Raw genomic sequence first — 18,960 nt, 5'->3', positions numbered from 1 at the left:
AAGTCCACAGGAAATAGTCTGACTCCATTTTAACAGCATCCCAAAACAGCAGGTGAGAGACAGGGAGGGATGTATAAACAAGAAACAGATTAAAAATAAGTTCTGTATGAAACAAAGCAAATTCAAGGCATGACTCCCCCAGCCTCCAAACCCACATAAAACCTGCACCCACCACTGCATATCTACCTAACTTGGAAATTTTTCAAACACCTCATAAAGGTGCATGATAAGCTGGAATGACAAAAAGGGCATCATCAACATATTTCCAAGTATTACCCAACATCATATTAATCATTGTATCAATGCAGAGATCCAAATTTTTTCAGCCATTTCTAGAGCTGAAGCTTCCATCACCCACTTTACATACAAAAATTATTAGATACATCATCCTAGCCCGTTGACTGTTGGTATTTCTTGTTGCCTCAGAACATTACTAAAATCCATGAAATGGCTTTCTGAATTCCCCCCCCTATAGCCTGAAACTTGAGCAATACTGAGATTGTATACAGATAATTTTCCAATGGAGTCTAGCACTTTGTCAGGTCTCCACTGTTCTAGTTCCCAAGAGATTCCCCTTTAGTGTAAATTACAGGGTTTTGTCATTTCACTTTTTCACAATGAAAAAATTATCCCAGAGTAGGCTAGGATGCTTTTGTGAACAATGAAGCAAGCTTCTTTCAAACTTGCAGTAGGAATACACATGTGAAATTATTTTCCCCTTAGGAGTTGAAGAAAGTGCTTGGTTAGTTACCAACTTCTTGAAGACTAATTTATCTTCATTTTTAAACTTATTATATTTAGTGTACCATTATTCTCATTGGTTCATATCATTATTTGGTGGGCACATTCTTGACCCTCACCCACACCATAATTCTTCTTTTCTGATATTTAAATATGGATTTCTACTACGAAATGCTATGATATCCTTAATTACTTTGTCACCTTCCTTATTCACTTTTTAGAAGTGTCACTTCTGTCCGATTTTAATTTAATGAAAGTAATAAAAAAGAGAATAGTCAACTAGTCAGAACAGCAAAAAAGAAGAAAGGTGTAAAGTTCCTAGAATTGTTCTGACATGGATTCTCTACTAAATACAGCAGTCTTCATTTTAATTTTGGGCTACTGCAAAGCAAATTATATGATTTCTTCTTTGCTGAACATAGCTTTAGGATATTAATGAGTATCACAGGCAAATAAACACATGTAAATTTTCAGAGATTAGGCATTAAACAAATTACAATGCAACTGTAGCACTCTAGCTTATAGTCACTTTTATTATAATCACCCAAAAACCATCCCTAAATTGCATTGTTCTCTCAAGAATCCAACCTTTTAGTTTTTTTAAGACCTCATCTGTCTCATACTGATCTTTAACAACCTAATTTAACTTCTAAAGCTAGAAGACTACCAAACTAATTTCTTCCCTTGATTTTTACCTACTTTAAAGCTGTCAGTAACAATCTTATTCTCTTCAAGAGGAAAAAAAAAACCAAAAAAACACACCCCTGTTTTAATTCAGTTGATTTGCTGTAGTAGAAGAGAAAAATTATGCATCAACATGTCACAAAACTGACTAATAGTGCTTGAGTTCTTCTGGATACCTCAGATATTAATTTTACAAAGCCTTCTTCCCCTGTCCCCGAAATATTCAGACTATAATCCTTCTTTTCTTCTCTTATATTTAGCTTCTTTCATCTATTTATGCACTTCCTCTCTTCACCTAGGGAATCTGTCATAAAATACAACATTCCTAATTCTCACAACATCAATTAGCTGCCAAACATGTTTGCAAAAAGAGGAGCTACTTCTCAGTGCCTCCTGAAGACATACCCTGTCTCTCAGCAATGTCAGTTACACTGGGATGGTCTTAATACATTTCTAGCACAAAATATTGATGAATGAGTTAGAAATGTGTAGCACAGGCAAGTGCTGTGCTGCCAGCATAGCAAATTCCTGATGTTTTCTGGAGGTTGGAGAAGATTATACATAACTAGTAAGCCTATCACTTAAGAATAAAATCATCTTCCTATAATAACAGTCGTAACAGTATAAAATTTCCTGAGTGGCATTTTCATGATCGGTGAGGGGGGGAAACCACTACAATCGAGGCAGGAACTGAGTGCAGTAAGTTCTCCATTTGTAATTATGTGATTAAGTCAGTATTTTTGAAGTGTGTGCATGAGGAGGGGTATGAGGGGAGAAACAGTTCCACAATTTTTTCTTTGTATTAAGACAAAATGCCCTAGAAAATGGAATTTCTGGTTAATAGCCAAAGACATAATTGTTCCAATGCTACTGGAACCACTATTATTCTAGTTGATGTCATACTTGAGACTGCATCGTTAATAAAGCCTTGTATTTTTTCAATGTCAAAATGAGACAAAGTTGTAAATACTGACACTAACAAAAAAAAAGGCTGTTTCCTTCATTTTTACTTCAGTCAGGAAGTTATTTTCCTTTTTAAAACCTAATTGTACATTGATACTCTAGTAAAACATCTTGAACAAAGAATACCGACAGAGCATCACTGGATTTAATTTTACTGACTGTTTAGAGAATATTTAGAGTTCCCAAATCACATATTGAGCAAGGATTTAAATTTTCCTGCGACTTCTTGTGAACAAGAAGGTTATCCGAGCCATCTTATTTTTACTTTTTAGGGGGCATGTTCTTTTCTTAAAAGCATAGAATTTCAAGATATGCAGAATCAATGTCAGTAAATAGTAAATATTCTGATGGACTTTATATAAAAGGACAGTAAAGCCAAAAATATGAGTGGAGAGTCTGCATCCAATCATGGAAACGTGCTATACTTCACACTTTTGACATATTTTGCTTAGAGTTTCTAAAGGCAAAAGCTCATTTCAAAACAATGACTGAATTGTGGTTGCTGCAAGTTTAGTCATTTAGGGGCAAAAAAACTGATTTCATCAAAAGTAAGGACTTAAAGTAATCCAGCGGACAACAAGGGAATTATTTTTTATTTACATAGAAGCATAGCTATTATGACTCATAAGTACATGACTTTGTTTTTCATTAGGTGTACTAAATAATAAATACATTTTAAGTTCTACCTCTTGATGCCTCTTTCACTTACAAGTCAAGGACAAGTAAAAATATTTCACATATCCATGCAGGCAGGAGAAAAATAAAATCATGCTCTCAGAGAGTGACAAGGCCAGATTGTTTCTACTTCTGAATGAGGTTTCCTACCAGTAAGTTTCAGGAGAAAACAACACATTACACATTTACATATCCACACACATGGGAAAAAACCTTCAGATCTAAGCATGATGGTATGGGATTTTACAGAAATAGTTAAAATACTGTCTTTGAAATTTAAAAAAAAAAAAAAAAACCAACACAACCCAACAAAACAAAAACAAAACATCAACAAGAAAACCAAATTAAATGTAGGAACTTTCCCATACAAGAGGTTTTTTTGAGTTTTGATTAAGACTTCTGGTATATCAATTCAAGACATCCCTCAACCAGAATAGTAAAATTTTCCAATCATTATTACATAAGCACTCTTCTCAAACACACAGAGATGGCTTAAACTTTCTATTTGAACTTTGACCCCAGAGACAATCCATTGTTACCAGCCAAATGCACACACCCATTTCCCATGCAGAATTCTTCGCACTCAGAAGAAATTATCAAAAAGCTTTGCATATTACATTATTTTGCTAAGTCTTAGCCCCTCAAGAAAAAAAAGAGAAGCAAACCAGCATGTCATTTGTATTTCAAAACATACAGCAAGATTGCTGGTGTCATCTGTGACTTTCAGACACTAGTATTAACTATCAAGTAGTAAAGTAAAAAATAAACAAGAGTCTCAATGTCTCAATAACGTAACAGGATGATAACTGGATACCATGGAAAGATTTTCACTGCATTTGAAAAAAGTAATTTATAGTCCCCAAACTTCCTATATAAAAGGCAAATTCCTCTTAACAAAAATCAGAGATCAGGGCAGCTGTGAAAAAGTGCCCTTCTATTTGCACCTACAGTATCTTTTTTCATACCTCAGCTATTATAACTCTTTGCAAATATGCAAGAGTAAAAGAAAACTCAGTATCTTTCCCAACATAACGGAGGAAACTTCACCCTATTCCATTAGGTCATCCAGTGAGCTAGGAAATGGAAAATGTACATAATTCCACTTCCCTTCAATGCCACATTTAATTACTTTAAGCAACTTCAGAAGACAGCTATTAATAATGGACACATCTCACATTTCTTCAATCCCCCAGTTTCAACAATGTTTAAGTGTTGACAGAAGTGCTGGGCCCAGACACAAGGGATGGGCACAATACTTACACCTGCTCCTGAGAGCATCATCTCATTTGACTTGTAGTTCAATGAGAAAATGAGTTGAGTCTTTTTAAAACAAGAAATGCAATACATTAAGAGTTCTAAAGGTTTTGATTGCTTAATTTGGCTGCATTACTACTTGAAATAAGTTGTCTGCTGAATGCAGTATTCCTTATTACAGAACCCCACACTGTGTGCTTTCAGTCCTATACATTGTTACTTAGAGCCAGTAATCACCATTTGAGAATGAAACTTGTTTACTGCAGAATGTTAATGAATGATAATTCTAAAGTAAGATGCATGAAGAATAAACAATAGAGCTTAATATTAAGAAATCAGATAAAATAAATCTAGAACACAAATAATCTGGAATAGAAAACATTAATGCGATTTATTAGGTCCAATAAAGGAAATTGGAAATCTCACAGAAAGGATATCAACCAAAATGCCTACTATCATTTCAATGGAAAAATCTACTTAACTTATCTTCTATCATTGGGTTTAAAAAGTCACCTAAGATTTGTGAAATTCAAATGTTAGCAGTTTTCTTTCAATCCAAAAGAACTAGGAGAACTAAGCAATCCTAGAATCCTCCCCCTAGTACAACCAGAAGGCTGAACAGCAGGAACACACATCTCTACAACTGTTCACAGATGTGCAAAGCCTGAAACTCCCTCCGTAATTGTTATACTCTTGAACTGTATTTCCATGAAAGAACAGACCAATATTGACTAGATGAAATAATATTTATTTCAATTGACACCTCAGATTTCTTGTCAAAGAGAAAAATCACTCCCTTCCCCCTGTGATGCAAGTGGATTTCTCAAGCCTCATGACGGAAAATCTTCACACCTGCCTCACTCAGGAATTGTACAGAGACCCTTAATCTCAATAGCTGTGCGCTTATGGTAAGGTTAGACAAGGAACATTCCTACTGAAGAAATATTTAGGTAAGAAGCTGTAGCTCTCTGTAGGCATACCTGCATTTCACATATGAAAAATAACATTACATACAAACTTCAACTGCAGTTTTAAGTAAAGCACGATGCCAGCACATTTTGAAAGACATTTACTCGCACTTTCAAAAGCAAACATCAATAAAAATTATGCTCAAAGTAAAAGGAATGCTTTGCACTCATCAGCCAAACAGAAGGTTCATTTTGCTGCTTTTCTTAACATGAACGCAGGAGTTGACTTCTAACCAAGATAATCTAAGGATATGACACAAATGAGGTATAAGTAAAAGTGTTGCAGATTTTTTTAGAAATGCTTATGTTGATAATTCCAACTGAAAGTGTCTACACCTAGCTAGAGGTTTGAACTTTACACATTCAAAAATACCAAAGCACTTGCACAAGTTGAGCATATTTAAAAAGGACTTACTTTTATTGTAGCAGGTTGCAAGTACACCTTTATCAGCAGGACTTGTACTAATGTGCCAAATTTCCCCCACTTGATGAAGGAGAACATTTTTGTTTATAATGTTATTTTCATCATCAAAATCTATGATGTGAATCTGCAAATGCAATAAAATAGAACATTTAGGGTTTCAAATGTTTTCCTGTGGGTCTTAATTATACACGATGACTACATGCAACAATTTAATGAGATTTTTATAACCGATACCTATTTAATTAATTATTATACTAACAATTTACTATATCATTGATTTCATGCAGGATTAACTTTTCTAGGAAAACACAAGCAATTTCCCTGTTTGAGGAAATACCATGCTTATTCTCAATTTTCAACTTACAGCTCGAAGGTGCTTTTTCATTTTATGGCTAATAGTAAATAAGCCACGTATTACAATTCAACACTTCTTATAGCAATAAACAAAAATAACAACATTACAATCCTTAGTCTAAATGTCTGCACCAATTTTGCATCCAAATCATCTAATTCAAATCATCTACAAAGAAGGAAGGAGAGAGAGGGAAAGGACTCTTCTTTGAAGCAAGTACTTTACACTCAGTAAGAAACTGACAGTTCACTTTAGCAGTCACATATTACTACCAAGACACAAAACTACTCATTTCATACTATATGGAAACAAAGTACTGAAAGATGAAGAAAAACATTAATATTTAAATATATAGATAATATTTTAAAAGGACAGAACTAAGTTTGCTTTTTATTATTTTCATTTTTGTTTGTTGCAGGTTTCTTTGCTATGTTTGGTTTTTTTTAATAGGTCTATCATTTTTCCCTCCTTTTTTTTAGTCAGCTGTTTTTCTGTAGTTGCTGCAGAAATACAATGAATTTAGGAAGATTTTAGCCTGGCATAATGTACAGAATGAACTTTACTCATGGTACTAATTCCCCTAAGCACAACAGTGGACAAATAAATTTAGAAGACTCACATATTTTGAAGAACTGTATCTTCATTAAAAATTAATTTTCAAAGTTGGGTGAACAATGAAGAGGGAAAAAAAAGCCAAGAGTTATCCTATCATCATGACTGAATCAAGTTAACTAAATTAACTACTGAATCACTGCAAAAATCTTAGCTATACAGAAATACAGAAGATTTTCTTACAATACAGAAAGTGCAATATAGGTTTCAACTTCATCTTAACACTATTATTTTTAAGGGGATGAGTTGACACATTACCTTTTATTTTACTGCCCAAACAGTCATCAGAAACTCCTCCTTCAAATACAATCCTGGACCTTATCACCTATATTATTCTTCCATTTTGTCATCCCAGGCATAGAACTGCCTCTGCAGCTGATTAGCAAGTTGTCTTTTGAGACTTCATTTGCTGCTTTGAACCTAGGAATCTATTCAAGAATCAGAACACTTTCCATCTACCCTAACAACTGTATATCTATCTTAGAGTGACAAAAAAGATCAGTTTAACCTCATACCTTGTTTTCGTTTGGAGTCTCCTTTGGCAGCTTAGGCCAAGTTTCTTACCCAAGAAAGTGAACCATAAATGTAAACCCCATTTGCTACAGTCACACATCTCTTCCCACACTAACCAGGTCAGTCAGCCAGCACATAAGGGAGAGCTCTTTACCCCACCTGAAGCCCTTTGGAGGCACAGATAACCAATCCCTCTCTGCTGTTACATTTCCGATTCAGCTGACAACATGGACAGCTCTAAACTGGTGAAACACACAGGGAGCTCATGAAAGGCCCAGAGATTTTTGGGAAATATGAAATTTAATTATTATGCAGCAGTATTGTACACATCTTGTGAATTGAAAAATTACATCTTTCACAGCTATGCCAGCCAATCAACACTACCTACCAGAATAAGCTGATCACAATAACAGAAAGAACTGCAAAAATTCCCCCAATTTTTTTTTTTTTTTTTGCTAAGAATCTTCCTATTGATTTAATGACATGATATATGGAATAGTCACTTCACTAAATACTAAGGACAACAGAAATTTCATAGGAAGTATTTGAATACCCAATATTGTACACCACATGTTTCCCATTAAATCATGTTCTCAAGGGCCATATTCACACTTTTTTGAGCTCTTCCAGGGTTGATGACTCCACCACTTCCCTGGGCAGTCTTTTCCAACGCTTTATAACCCTTTCCATGAAAACATTTTTCCTAATATCCAGCTTAAACTTCTCTTGGTGTAACTTTAGGCTATTTCTTCTCACCTGTCCTGTCTCCTGCCTGGGAGAAGAGATGGACTCCCACGTGGCACAACCTCTTTTCAGGTAGCTGTAGACAGTGATAAGACATCCCCACCTCTCCCCAGCCTCCTTTTCTCCAGATTAAACAACCCCAGCTCCCTCAGGTGCTCCTCATAACAGTTGTGCTCCAGACCCATCAGCATTTCCATCACCCTTCCCTGGACACACTCCAGCACCTCAAGGTCTTCATTGCAGCGAGGAGCCCAGAACTGAGCACAAGGTTTGAGGTGCGGAGTACAGCAGATACAATGCACTATATTATATAAATAATGAAAATTAGTATTTTAAGTTTGAAGACACAAGACTGGAAGTAACTTGAAGAGCTCTGAGAATTACATGAGGAAACAATAAATTACATACTTGGACATCTCCAATGCATCCAATAAACACATTAAGTTTAGCAACAATGAAAGTACTGAGGACAAAAGTCCCAAAACTACACCATACAGAACACAGTGCTACTTCTTAAACCATTTGCAGCATGCTATGAGGACCAAATGCCAAGTACTACACACTATTAATATGTCAAATATTTAACATAATGTAAAATCTTATAAAAACTTTCCTTTCCTTTGAAATACTAGTATAAATAGGAAAATATTTTCACCTGAAATATATTCTCCTACGAATACCTAAAATTGCTTTATACAGCAATACACCTCAATAAGGGAAAAGTTATCATGCCAGCTGTAAAATTATTGCTCTTTCATTTGCACTGCACCTGCCCATGACCAGAAGGGAAGAAATAATCTGCACATGAAAAAAACTCTTGCTGTGCAGGACTAAGTACTAAGTGTTGCAAGAAAAGCTCATAAGTTTGGTCAGATAACTAAAAAAGTTTTTAAGCAAATGTAGAGAACCTAGTGCTGAATTAAGTTATAATGAGCTGAGCCTAGGGCACTTCTTGGGGATTGAGGAACTAGCTGAGAAGAAATGATGGCTTGAGGCACAGCTAAAGGCTAATAACCTCCAAACATTTGTGAATACACTAGAAATTGTCCTGCATTTCTATTGTTAATGTTATCCACTGGAAAACAAAAAGCATAGTAAAAGTTGAAACATATACAAACATTTCTAAAATACATAGATATACCAAATAAATTTACCAAAATCAGAAAATTTAAATTATTAAAGCTATCAACTGGTAAGTGAGAACCACTCTTCAAAACAATTTTGTATCAGGATTTAATTAGTTAAGCAAGTCGTAAAACCATCACAGAAATTACAGTAAAAAACCCCCACATTATACCAAATATTTGAAGAACAAGAGACAGCACAATCAAATTATAATTGTGTGCATTGAACTTTTAAATTTAACTAAGTGTGTCTGCCACTTCTTTTGTTACTCTTTGCCCAAGTATTACCTGAAATGTAAACAAACTGAATACTCCATCCCCCTTATGCCTTAGAATAACTTTTCTTGAGACTCATCCAGTATTATCATTGAGTAATGAACTCAAAACCTCACTGGGAGTTTACAGCTTACACATCCCAAAGCTGTGGTTCCAAGTCATTTTGTGCAGCCCATTACAGGCGATTTTCAAAAGAGTCAGTCACTCCATTCAGTGCCAGGGGCTCCTGTGGTGGGTGCTAGCCTTGGCTAACAGACTCCCACCCAGACACCTGCCCTCCCCAGGAAAGACAGGGGGAGAAACCAGGAGGAATAGGAATGAGATAGTTTATGTGCCAAGCTACAGACAGGGAGGTTACTTACCAACTAATATTCTGGGCAAAACAGACTTGACTTGGGTGAATGAATTAGTTCATTGGCAGTTAAAATAAACAAGTACCTTCTCTCCCCCACTTTCCAGGCTGAACTTCACCCCAGACTCCTCTGAGCCTTTCAAGTGGGTCAGGGGGATGTAGGGCAGTGGTGGCTATGGGTGCTTTCTCTCTGATGCTCTTTGCATCTTACTCTGATCCTCTGCTTCAGCACAGGGTCTTCATGGGAAACTGACTCACCTGTGTCCTGAAGTGGATTCACTGGAACCAGCCGTGCCTGGCACAGGCAACCCCTGGCCTCTTCTCAGAGGCCACCACTGCAGCTCTCCTGCCCCCCAAGCCTTGCCACCTAAACTCAGTACAGCCTTCTAACCCTTTCAGCCTCAAGAACTTGTTTCAGTATGATTTCTACTGAAATTCAGTCACAAAATTTAAATTTGCTGTACAATTACAGCTCATACACTTTACTTCAGAAGAAACAGCCCAACAGAAACTGAGCCACGAAAGTCACTCAAATTTTAATTTGAATTGTTTGAATGATCAGAAAGGACACAGCTGATTTCCAATAATGAATATTGAAAAATACACTTTATGAAGCATCACGTACCCTGAACTGTGCTTGTACCAGGAGTCCCATTAGAAGTAATTAAGGCTTAAAGACTTTTGTTTTACTTTGCATCTCTTCAGGGATTTAAAGATAGTTCCAGAGCATCCATAGATTCAAATTAACAAAAATATGGCAGTTTCTTTACTAAACCAATCTGATTTAACCATACAATTTAGAAGCGGGATATGATATTCAGAAAACACACACAGCTTTCATTCACCTCCATTTCCAGTATCTTTACATTCTACCCACAGAAGTCTTCAACTTGACTATCAATTTTCATACTCAACAGGGGGAAGAAAGGAAGAGGGATGATATCAGAACAATGCTACAAAAAGTGGTAAAAATTACAACTGATATTTGACAGAAAAATTACCTGATTATCATATCTAAGAGACTGTGTTCCAACCAAAAATCTTATTGCATCTGTTTCTGCTGTCTGAGGTGTTAAAGCTCGTGCCTAGGGAAGAAGAAAGCCATTAGAAAAGTACAATTAATAAAATCCATTAATTTCAGCAAAAATCTTGAAACTTATATATCAATTGTAATGTTAAGCATTTCATTCTTACCAATGGCAGACTTTCTTGGCTTTTATGCCCATTTTGCTTAATAAATTTTTTGTGCAATTTCTCATATTTGTGAGGATTGAGGAATACAGTACTAAACACATTACCTGATCTTCATTATAATAAGGATAACATTAAATGCAGCATTTCTCCCAAACTAATTTTCCTTTATCATCTGAAAAAAAAAAACCCATAGAACAGTGGACAATTTTTAACTATTGCTAAAAAACAATGCAATATCCAAGGAAGAGGCTGTTTTTACAAGAGTTTTCACACCACTCAGGTTGAGTATGCCAGTGTAAAAATTAAATTTTTTCTCATCATTAACCACCAAGTTTAGAAGCAAATTAAAAACCAAGCCTCCTCTTTTCTGCTGCAGCCCATTAGCGATAAGAATTGTCTGAATGATAGGAGGAGTAATTTGTCATTTATCTTTAAAACTTTTGTCATAATGTTATTTCTTTGTTGTATTATGTTAATGGCATTGCTAGAGTCTCTGCCTTGCTTCTTCAACTTACACCAACCACAGTCTTGGAAGAAGCAAAATAAAGCAGTTAAGGGCCATGGGAGACACTGCTAAACAAAGCACAGCTTGAACTAAAACCACAATCACTAGTTTGCACTAGTCAGTAGCAGAGACTCAGATAATTTTGAGTAAATGGAAGGTAAACTAATACTCGAAGGCATTTTTAGCAACTATATGTTGTGAGGAATATCTGCAATTTCTCCATGCAAAAGATACCCTTAATAATATTGTTCAATGTGAATTATTTAATCTAAAAATAAATTTCTGTAATTCACATCCTATTTGGCATAAAATAGCTCAGATCTATCCAGACACTAAGGTAAATATTTCAAGCAAATACTGATGAAGGATTCAGGTAACTGCTGAATGGCCCTTCTTACTGCCTTTCTGTTGTGCAGCTTGTTACCATCAGATTCAGGAACACTTCAATATCATTCTATTCGAAACTTATTTTCAAATTGATACTAAAAAGATGCCTAAAAGCTTGGAAGGGAATACCTGGAATATATTAGATCCCAATACTCAAATTTAGAGCAATTTAATTCTAGAAGAGCAACTTAAAGATATTTGACTTTTCTTAAATAAAGCAAAGCCATGCAAGGCATTGTCCAGCAGTAGAAATAAGGAAAAACTAATTTTTCAGAATAAAGTCTGGACTTCTATAGAGCAGATATTTCTTTCCTAGTATCTGGAATGTGTAATTTAAACAGTGTAATATTTTGTGTAAGATGAAGCATAAGTTTAAAAATGCAACAAGCTTGTATGTAACAAGCTACTAGCCTACCCCTACATTTATAATATCTATATAGTGGGGGAAAAAAAGAACTAGAGAGCATAATGAGTAGTTTGTGTTCAAAATACTCATGCAGATCAAAGATCAGTGTGAATCCATACCAATTTGCTTTACTTTCTTATTTATGCACCACTCATCTACAACAAGCCTAGAATGGTCCTGATTGACAGACACAACTTAACTCCACCATGATGATTGCAGAAAAGCTTTTGTCTTTAACAGAATTTACATTTGCAGATTTTTGCAAGCATCCCTTTTCATTTAAAAGACTTGCTTTAAATTATTTTGAGAAAACACTAGAAATGAGCCAACAGCTATGTATCTCCTTCAATCAAAGAAGCTTCTGTTGTTTCTATACATCAAAGAGAAGTAGAGACCTCCAGAATCTTTAATAAAATGAAGAAATAAAAAGGTTTCCAGCCCTTTCAAAGCTTTTCAAGTAGGTCTGGTCAGGCTGCTTTCAAAAATGCATAAAATTGGACACAAAGTGCCCAAAATAAACTTATGTAAATACATAGTAACATTTATGTCATCAGCTTGTCTAGCTCTTTCTTAAAATAATTTTCCATTTTTCAGAAAGAAAGAAAAAAAGGGCATGAGAAAAAAATATTTAGATATATTTCACAAGAAGAAACACTATTGTTTATTCCCTGACAAAAAAACCCAAAAAAACAAAAAAAAACACCAGCAACATCCATACATAGGATGCAAAATTCAAACTTGCCAATCCTTCAAAAATTAGGAAGACTCTGATTCATAGTATCAACATCAGCACAATTGACTTTCACTTGTGTCCTGCACAAAGATATGTGTAATTTTGTCTACTCTGAGTTACTTGGAGAGAAAAAGAAGTTCTTTCAGCAGATGAAGATACCAAGTAATCCTCGCAATGAAGAACACAGCTGAATCCAGAGTGCTGTCAAGATCAAGGAAAGTGCCTTAACTTTGTCATCTTGTCAGAGTAGGTTACAAATAGAACCTTTCATAAAGCATCCTGCCTTATGACTGCAGCTCATAGATAGAAAATAAGCAAAAAAGTGTAGTAAAATGAATATTGATTAATCTAAACCAGTGGAAATCATTATTTTTCTAAGTCTGCACCCACAGAACTGTATATAGCCCAAAAAGTTTACTACCAAGCTTATGTGGAAAGGGATTTTTCACAAGGGCACATAGTGATAAGACAAGGGAGAATGGCCTTAAGCTGAAGGAAGACAGGTTTAGATGGGATAATAATAAATAAATTCTTTACTTTGAGAGTGGTAAGGCACTGAACAGGTTGCCCAGAGACGTTGTGGATTCTCCATCCCTGGAGTTCAAGACCCAGCTGGATGGAGTTCTGAATAACCTGGTCCAGTGGAAGGTGCCCTGCACATGGCAGGGAGGGATTGGAACTGGAGGATCTTTAAGGTCTGTTCCAACCCAAACCATTTTAAGAGCCTACTAAGATAATAGTCTATTAGACTATTACTTACTAAAAAAACTGGCACAAAGCTTAGCAAATAACCAGAATACACATCTGAAAGACTCAAGCAGCAAGTTAACAAGTAATCCTACACATGCTCTCAACATCCCACCTAACCAACAGTGCTAGACAATGCAACAATCTATGCAATTACACCATTTCATTTTTAAAGAAAGCCTAACTGAAGGAAAAAATATTAGCGAGCAAGGTTTAAAACATTGTGAACTACAAAGAACTTTTTGGCTACATGTCCAGATTTCATATTTATCAACAGCCTTATGAGGAAATGTGCATAGTTTAAAGCAAGCAGTTTTACAAAACAGGACAACAATTAAACTGCAAATCCACTACAGTAAATACACATGCAAAGGACATTTAAAATCCTAGAACATAAGCATGACAGCAAGTAGTATCAAGATAAAGCAAAAGAAACAACAATCATTGTAGAAGAATGCAGGTAAGTCTAACTGGAAACTGGGCATCATGTCTATGCCTACACTATGCTCAGTGTGATGCTGAGCAAAGATCACCTTCTACCTTGTCCTTGACAATTTAGGCCAGCTGCAGAAAAATAAAAACCTTGGATAAAAAGAAATAGAGTCTATTGTACTTGACAACACCAAGAGATGATCCAGAAGAACACAATGGCAAACCTCAAAAGGGTAAAGAAGGTTGGTTTAAACAAAGTGCATTATGGAACTGCAATGCACTGATTCTCTACACTTTGTTCATAACTTCTTCTGAAAAACTTTCACACCTCAACATCTTTTGAAATACCAGCCAAATGCACAAAGTTGTGGTTTGGTTTTTTTGTTTGTTTTGTTAATTTGACTGTTATTATTTAGGGCATTAATAGACAAACAAAAAAGTATTTGCTCAACACATGTTGTTGTGCTGATGCATTGCACTGGTTTGGTATTAACAAACAAGAAAACAAACAGACCTCAACATCTGACTATTTGTATTACATTAAATACAAACAAAAAATATTCTTCAAACCAGGCATCGTTTGAAATTCATACGATCTGAACTAACAAACCTTGAACTTACAATGCAAAATGTAAGGATACAGTATTTGACTTGCAATCCCTAAATCCGAATTTAAAGTTATTTGACCAACTGCTTATGCTGAAAACCAGGACCAGTGTACTGCTTGGGATGAGGAGCTGGATTTGCTGATGCCTCATTCTGGAGGCAGAATGTAAGTTCCCTGCTCCCCTAGACAAGCCCCAAGCTGCTAATGTCATGAATATTACTTTTGCCTTCTGGCACAATTTCAATTTTCAAGTAAGTACATTTTGATTTTTACTTAGGGAAGACAGCCTTGTTTCTCCCACCACAGTAGGAGACTCTCTCAGTGTCTCTAATAAGCTGCAGCGACTATCTGTGAAAAGGTTGGCAGCACACATGCCCAGGTGACCTTCAATGCTCTCAGACAGCTGCTTTCCCCAAGTCTTTCACAGCACAAGAATTCTCACCACCAACACATTTAGTGCATTGACCCTATTCCAAAGATTGACAGATTCTGTAAACCTTTACAGTGACAAATGCAATCCGGGCACAAAGACTGCATAGCACAATCATCTTCAGAAAACCCATTCATTTCTCATGGAGGTAACAATCATCATGTAAAAGTTCCTTCAAGCTCACCTGCCTGTATCTTTATATTTTCATTATTCTGTACTATACCTAACACTAGGAAGAGCCTACTAATTGCTTAAGGGTCTTAAAAAATACTTTCCAACTGTTTCACTTCATGCATTATAAAGATCTTTGGGGGATTAGTTAAGAGAGCTTTGCCACTTAGCTACTTTTGTTCCTCCAGTAACACTTTAAACCACAAAGGCTTAAAATATACAGGATTGGCACTCATGAGGCAGTAATCTTAGAGAAGAAAGAGAACTGACACAAAAGCTAGGAATTTTAGTAAGACATTATTAGGCAGTTTCTTAAACTGATTCAATTTTCAAAGTAAATCTTCCAAAGACATTGCTAAAGCTGGACCAAAATTATTAAGTACATTCTTAGGCCACTCTCCCTGAACCCACAGGAGACCAAAAAAGCTTCCCCCAAGGAAAAGAACACCACTGCCCATAGGAGCTATAGGCTCTGCACTCCCATACCGGGAACAGAGCCAAGCCTGAAAGCCAGCACAGCTTTCCCTGGGTAGTTCACAAGCAACACACATTTTCCAAGGAAGAAGACTCCTTTTACCACTTCAAGTAAATCTACACCTGGCTTTTACTCCATCACAGGTAAGTCAGCTGAGCTATTACCAAAACATACTGACGACAATAGGTGTACACACATTGGTCGCAGGTCTTCCACAATCTGTTTCAGTTGGTATTTTGCTTTAAGTTTCTTAAACTCTAAAAAAACACATTTGGCTACAAGGAAATTAAGTTTCATCTTATTCTTCCAAGTAGGCAAGTCTTAAAAAATCAAGTGTCTGTTCAGATTTATAAAACCTGTTAACAACTAACAGACAACACAAAACAGGCACTTATTCAAGAAGCACCATGACCACAATGCAGAACACTAACTCTATCAAAAGCACCAGTGCACTTTTTTCAAGCCTGCTTCAGCCAGACCATATCTCAGGGTGCTGCTGGAGCTGCACATGGGCAGTATGGCCCTGTGCTCCACCAGGCAGCTTTCTGTGGTCTTGCCTCCTGCTCATTGTCCTTTTTCCTCCATGTCTAAGTACTTTTGACATTCACCATACAGTAGGAGTATCCAGCATGCTGAAATTCAGCTCAGTGTTGTGGTATCCAAAAAATCCATTAAATGTGCCAAACACACACTCCAAAATGATCACTCTCTAGTGTAAGTCATGTTCCTTTTCCCGCATCTCATAATGCTGGCTGGTATTCTGCATGCTTTTAAACAAGCAAGATGCAGGCTTGAGCCAAATGCCAATCCCAGAAAGCACCCCTCCCCACTGCTCATTTCCAGGGCTATAAATGTTATCCAGTCAATCTTAAACTAAGGCAAACATGGTATTTTGAGATGTTCAGTGGTGCTTTCACACCTGCTCAAAATGTCACTGTTTAAACCCTCAAGAAAAACATGGGGAAAATTGTGACTCCCTGAAAATGAAAGCAAGTTCAACATGGGGTAGACATACCATGTATCTCAGATTAGAGAATAAAGCACAGGTCAACTCTACATGGGACAAGAACAACATAATTTCACTGACAAAACACAGCACTCAGTAATATTCTTGGGACATCATTCATCAATTCTTATAATTGAGAATATTGATTTTTTTTACCAAGATTCCTTTCAGAAGAACCACCTTGGTATCGAAATGTTCTGCAGCTGCTGCTGCTGCTTTGTATTCATCATCTTGAGCCACAGCTGCATCACTCAGTACCTTAATTCAAGCAGCATCTCACATTTTCATTCACCACCCACTGTAATCTTCTCATTTTCACTGCAGTCAGACAAGCAGAGCAACAATGGTGAGATTGTCATTTTAAAAGTCACAAAAAGAGTCATACACCCTAAAATTCACACATAATTTGCATGTCTGTACAATGGTCATATCACTTACACACCCAAGAGATTAAAAAAGAGAAAAATGTTCATTATTCTAAGTTACCCTATATATGTCAATACATCAGAACACATTCTGTACATGGAAATGAACAAAAAACATGCAGAAATAATTTTAAGTTAGTTGGTGCATAGTGCCTAGGAGGAATCTGCTTTATGTTCCTATACACATGGTCACATTAGATCAGATGAAAAGCACATTTACACAACTACACTTTCTCCATCAGTGGCCACAGATGCACTTGTACTGACTGCTGGAGCCCAAACATAAGAAGCAAAACCAAAATTTTTAAAACTTGGCTGAAAAAATAGTCTGAAGAGATGCTTTCATATAAAAAGCAGTAATTGTGATGATACAGCTAACCATTATTATCTAGCAACACAGAAGAAATTATATTTAAAAAGAATAATCATCTTTCTTATTAAACCAGGAGATAGAAGTTGGAAAAAACTATATCAGCTTTAGGTTTAAGTTTCTATATTAGTGCCTCCATTTTCAAAAAGCATACAGATGCAATGTTTTAAAGACACACTGGGAGTTAATGGAGACCAGCAACAGAGTCTTCATCTCTACGCTCCCTTTCTGACTTACACATAAATCATCTCTTCTTTCCTCATCCTCTCCCTAAGTGATCTGTATTAACAGTAATTTCCTTTTATTACAGGCACTTTATTCGTCCTTTTGCTTTATCCTCCTGCCAGACAACTCCAACAAGTCACATATTTACAGGAGAGAGAGAAGTGTGGAGCAGACACATGGTATGGGAGGGGGCAGGATACACAGGTCCATGGAGGTCCCAGAAAACACACACTAGCTTGCCCAAATTCCTGGAAGATGGATTATATGTGACTTACTAAAAATGAACTACAAATTTTATTAAGTACAGGATATATATTCTCTTCTGCAAAAGAGATTTAAGTGTAAGTTTCATTAATTTTGAAGTACAAGTTACAGCCATCTCAAGCCAATCACAAAATACTATCACACAAAACAGCATACTATCAGACTTCATCAGATTTCAGTAAATTCAACATTTAGTGCAAGTGAATATTATGTAGCAGCTCCTACACAAGAGGAAAACCAAACAAATACAAAATTTGCTAATGAATTCTATTGGTATAGTCAGGACAGAGCACACTGCTCAGTATGCAGGACATTTGTTACAAAGAACCTTTACATTACTTTTCATGAAGACTTTAGCAAAGGTGCCAAAAGAAAAAAAAACCTGCACATTTAGATATTTCTATTACTACAGCTACTGTAGAATGAATTGCTTTGTTCGGAGGTGGTTTTCTTCTGCAGGTATTACTGCTCTATTGGCTACTGATGATAAGCCAGCCACAACACATAAGATAAGCAAAGCCCTTAAGTGGAGGAAGAATGACTTAGGGTCCCTCTCACTCTGCTTTCCCAGAACTTACAGAAACCTCATTAAACACAACACCTGTGTTCCTCTCAGAACAGGATCAATAAGCTTCTGAATTAGTTCCATTTCCTTACAGCCATAAAATACCGATGTGATGGACAGATTTGTCGCATGGGACAAATGCACACACACAGACCTCACAGGGAGGTCCCGCAAAGTTCACGCAGATTTATGGTAGGACATAACCAACTAAATTTTGTAACTTACTGGAAACAGTTCCATGCTCTCTCCTCAAAAAAGCCATTTTTTATCTTTTTTTTTTTTTTTTTTTTTTTTTTCTGACAAGGCAGAACCAAGGATTTCTTTGGCAGTACTTTG

The 18,960-nt window shown here is 36.2% G+C and overlaps 1 protein-coding gene across 3 annotated transcripts in view; it reads right to left on the bottom strand.

Moving 5' to 3' along the window:
- The window catches only part of EIPR1 (EARP complex and GARP complex interacting protein 1), a 74,712-nt gene that overhangs the window by 55,266 nt on the left and 486 nt on the right, over positions 1 to 18,960 (bottom strand). For 2 of the 3 annotated variants that reach the window (XR_005955999.1, XM_041477918.1), the window contains exons 2-3: positions 10,684 to 10,767; positions 5,701 to 5,833 (exon numbers count right to left, since the gene is read on the bottom strand). The exons of the other annotated variant lie outside the window; for it this stretch is intronic. Coding sequence is in view for 1 of the 2 variants with exons in the window: in XM_041477918.1 (XP_041333852.1) it covers positions 5,701 to 5,833; positions 10,684 to 10,767 (217 nt within the window). In the remaining variant the exon portion in view is untranslated. The remainder of the gene's footprint in view (positions 1 to 5,700; positions 5,834 to 10,683; positions 10,768 to 18,960) is intronic. 3 annotated transcript variants of the gene reach the window in all.

The sequence above is a fragment of the Pyrgilauda ruficollis genome, unplaced genomic scaffold, assembly GCF_017590135.1.
Source record: "Pyrgilauda ruficollis isolate IOZ18807 unplaced genomic scaffold, ASM1759013v1 scaffold42, whole genome shotgun sequence".
NCBI lineage: Eukaryota > Metazoa > Chordata > Aves > Passeriformes > Passeridae > Pyrgilauda > Pyrgilauda ruficollis.
The sequence above is the reverse complement of the archived record's forward strand: the minus strand, read 5'-3'. Positions and strand labels throughout refer to the sequence as shown.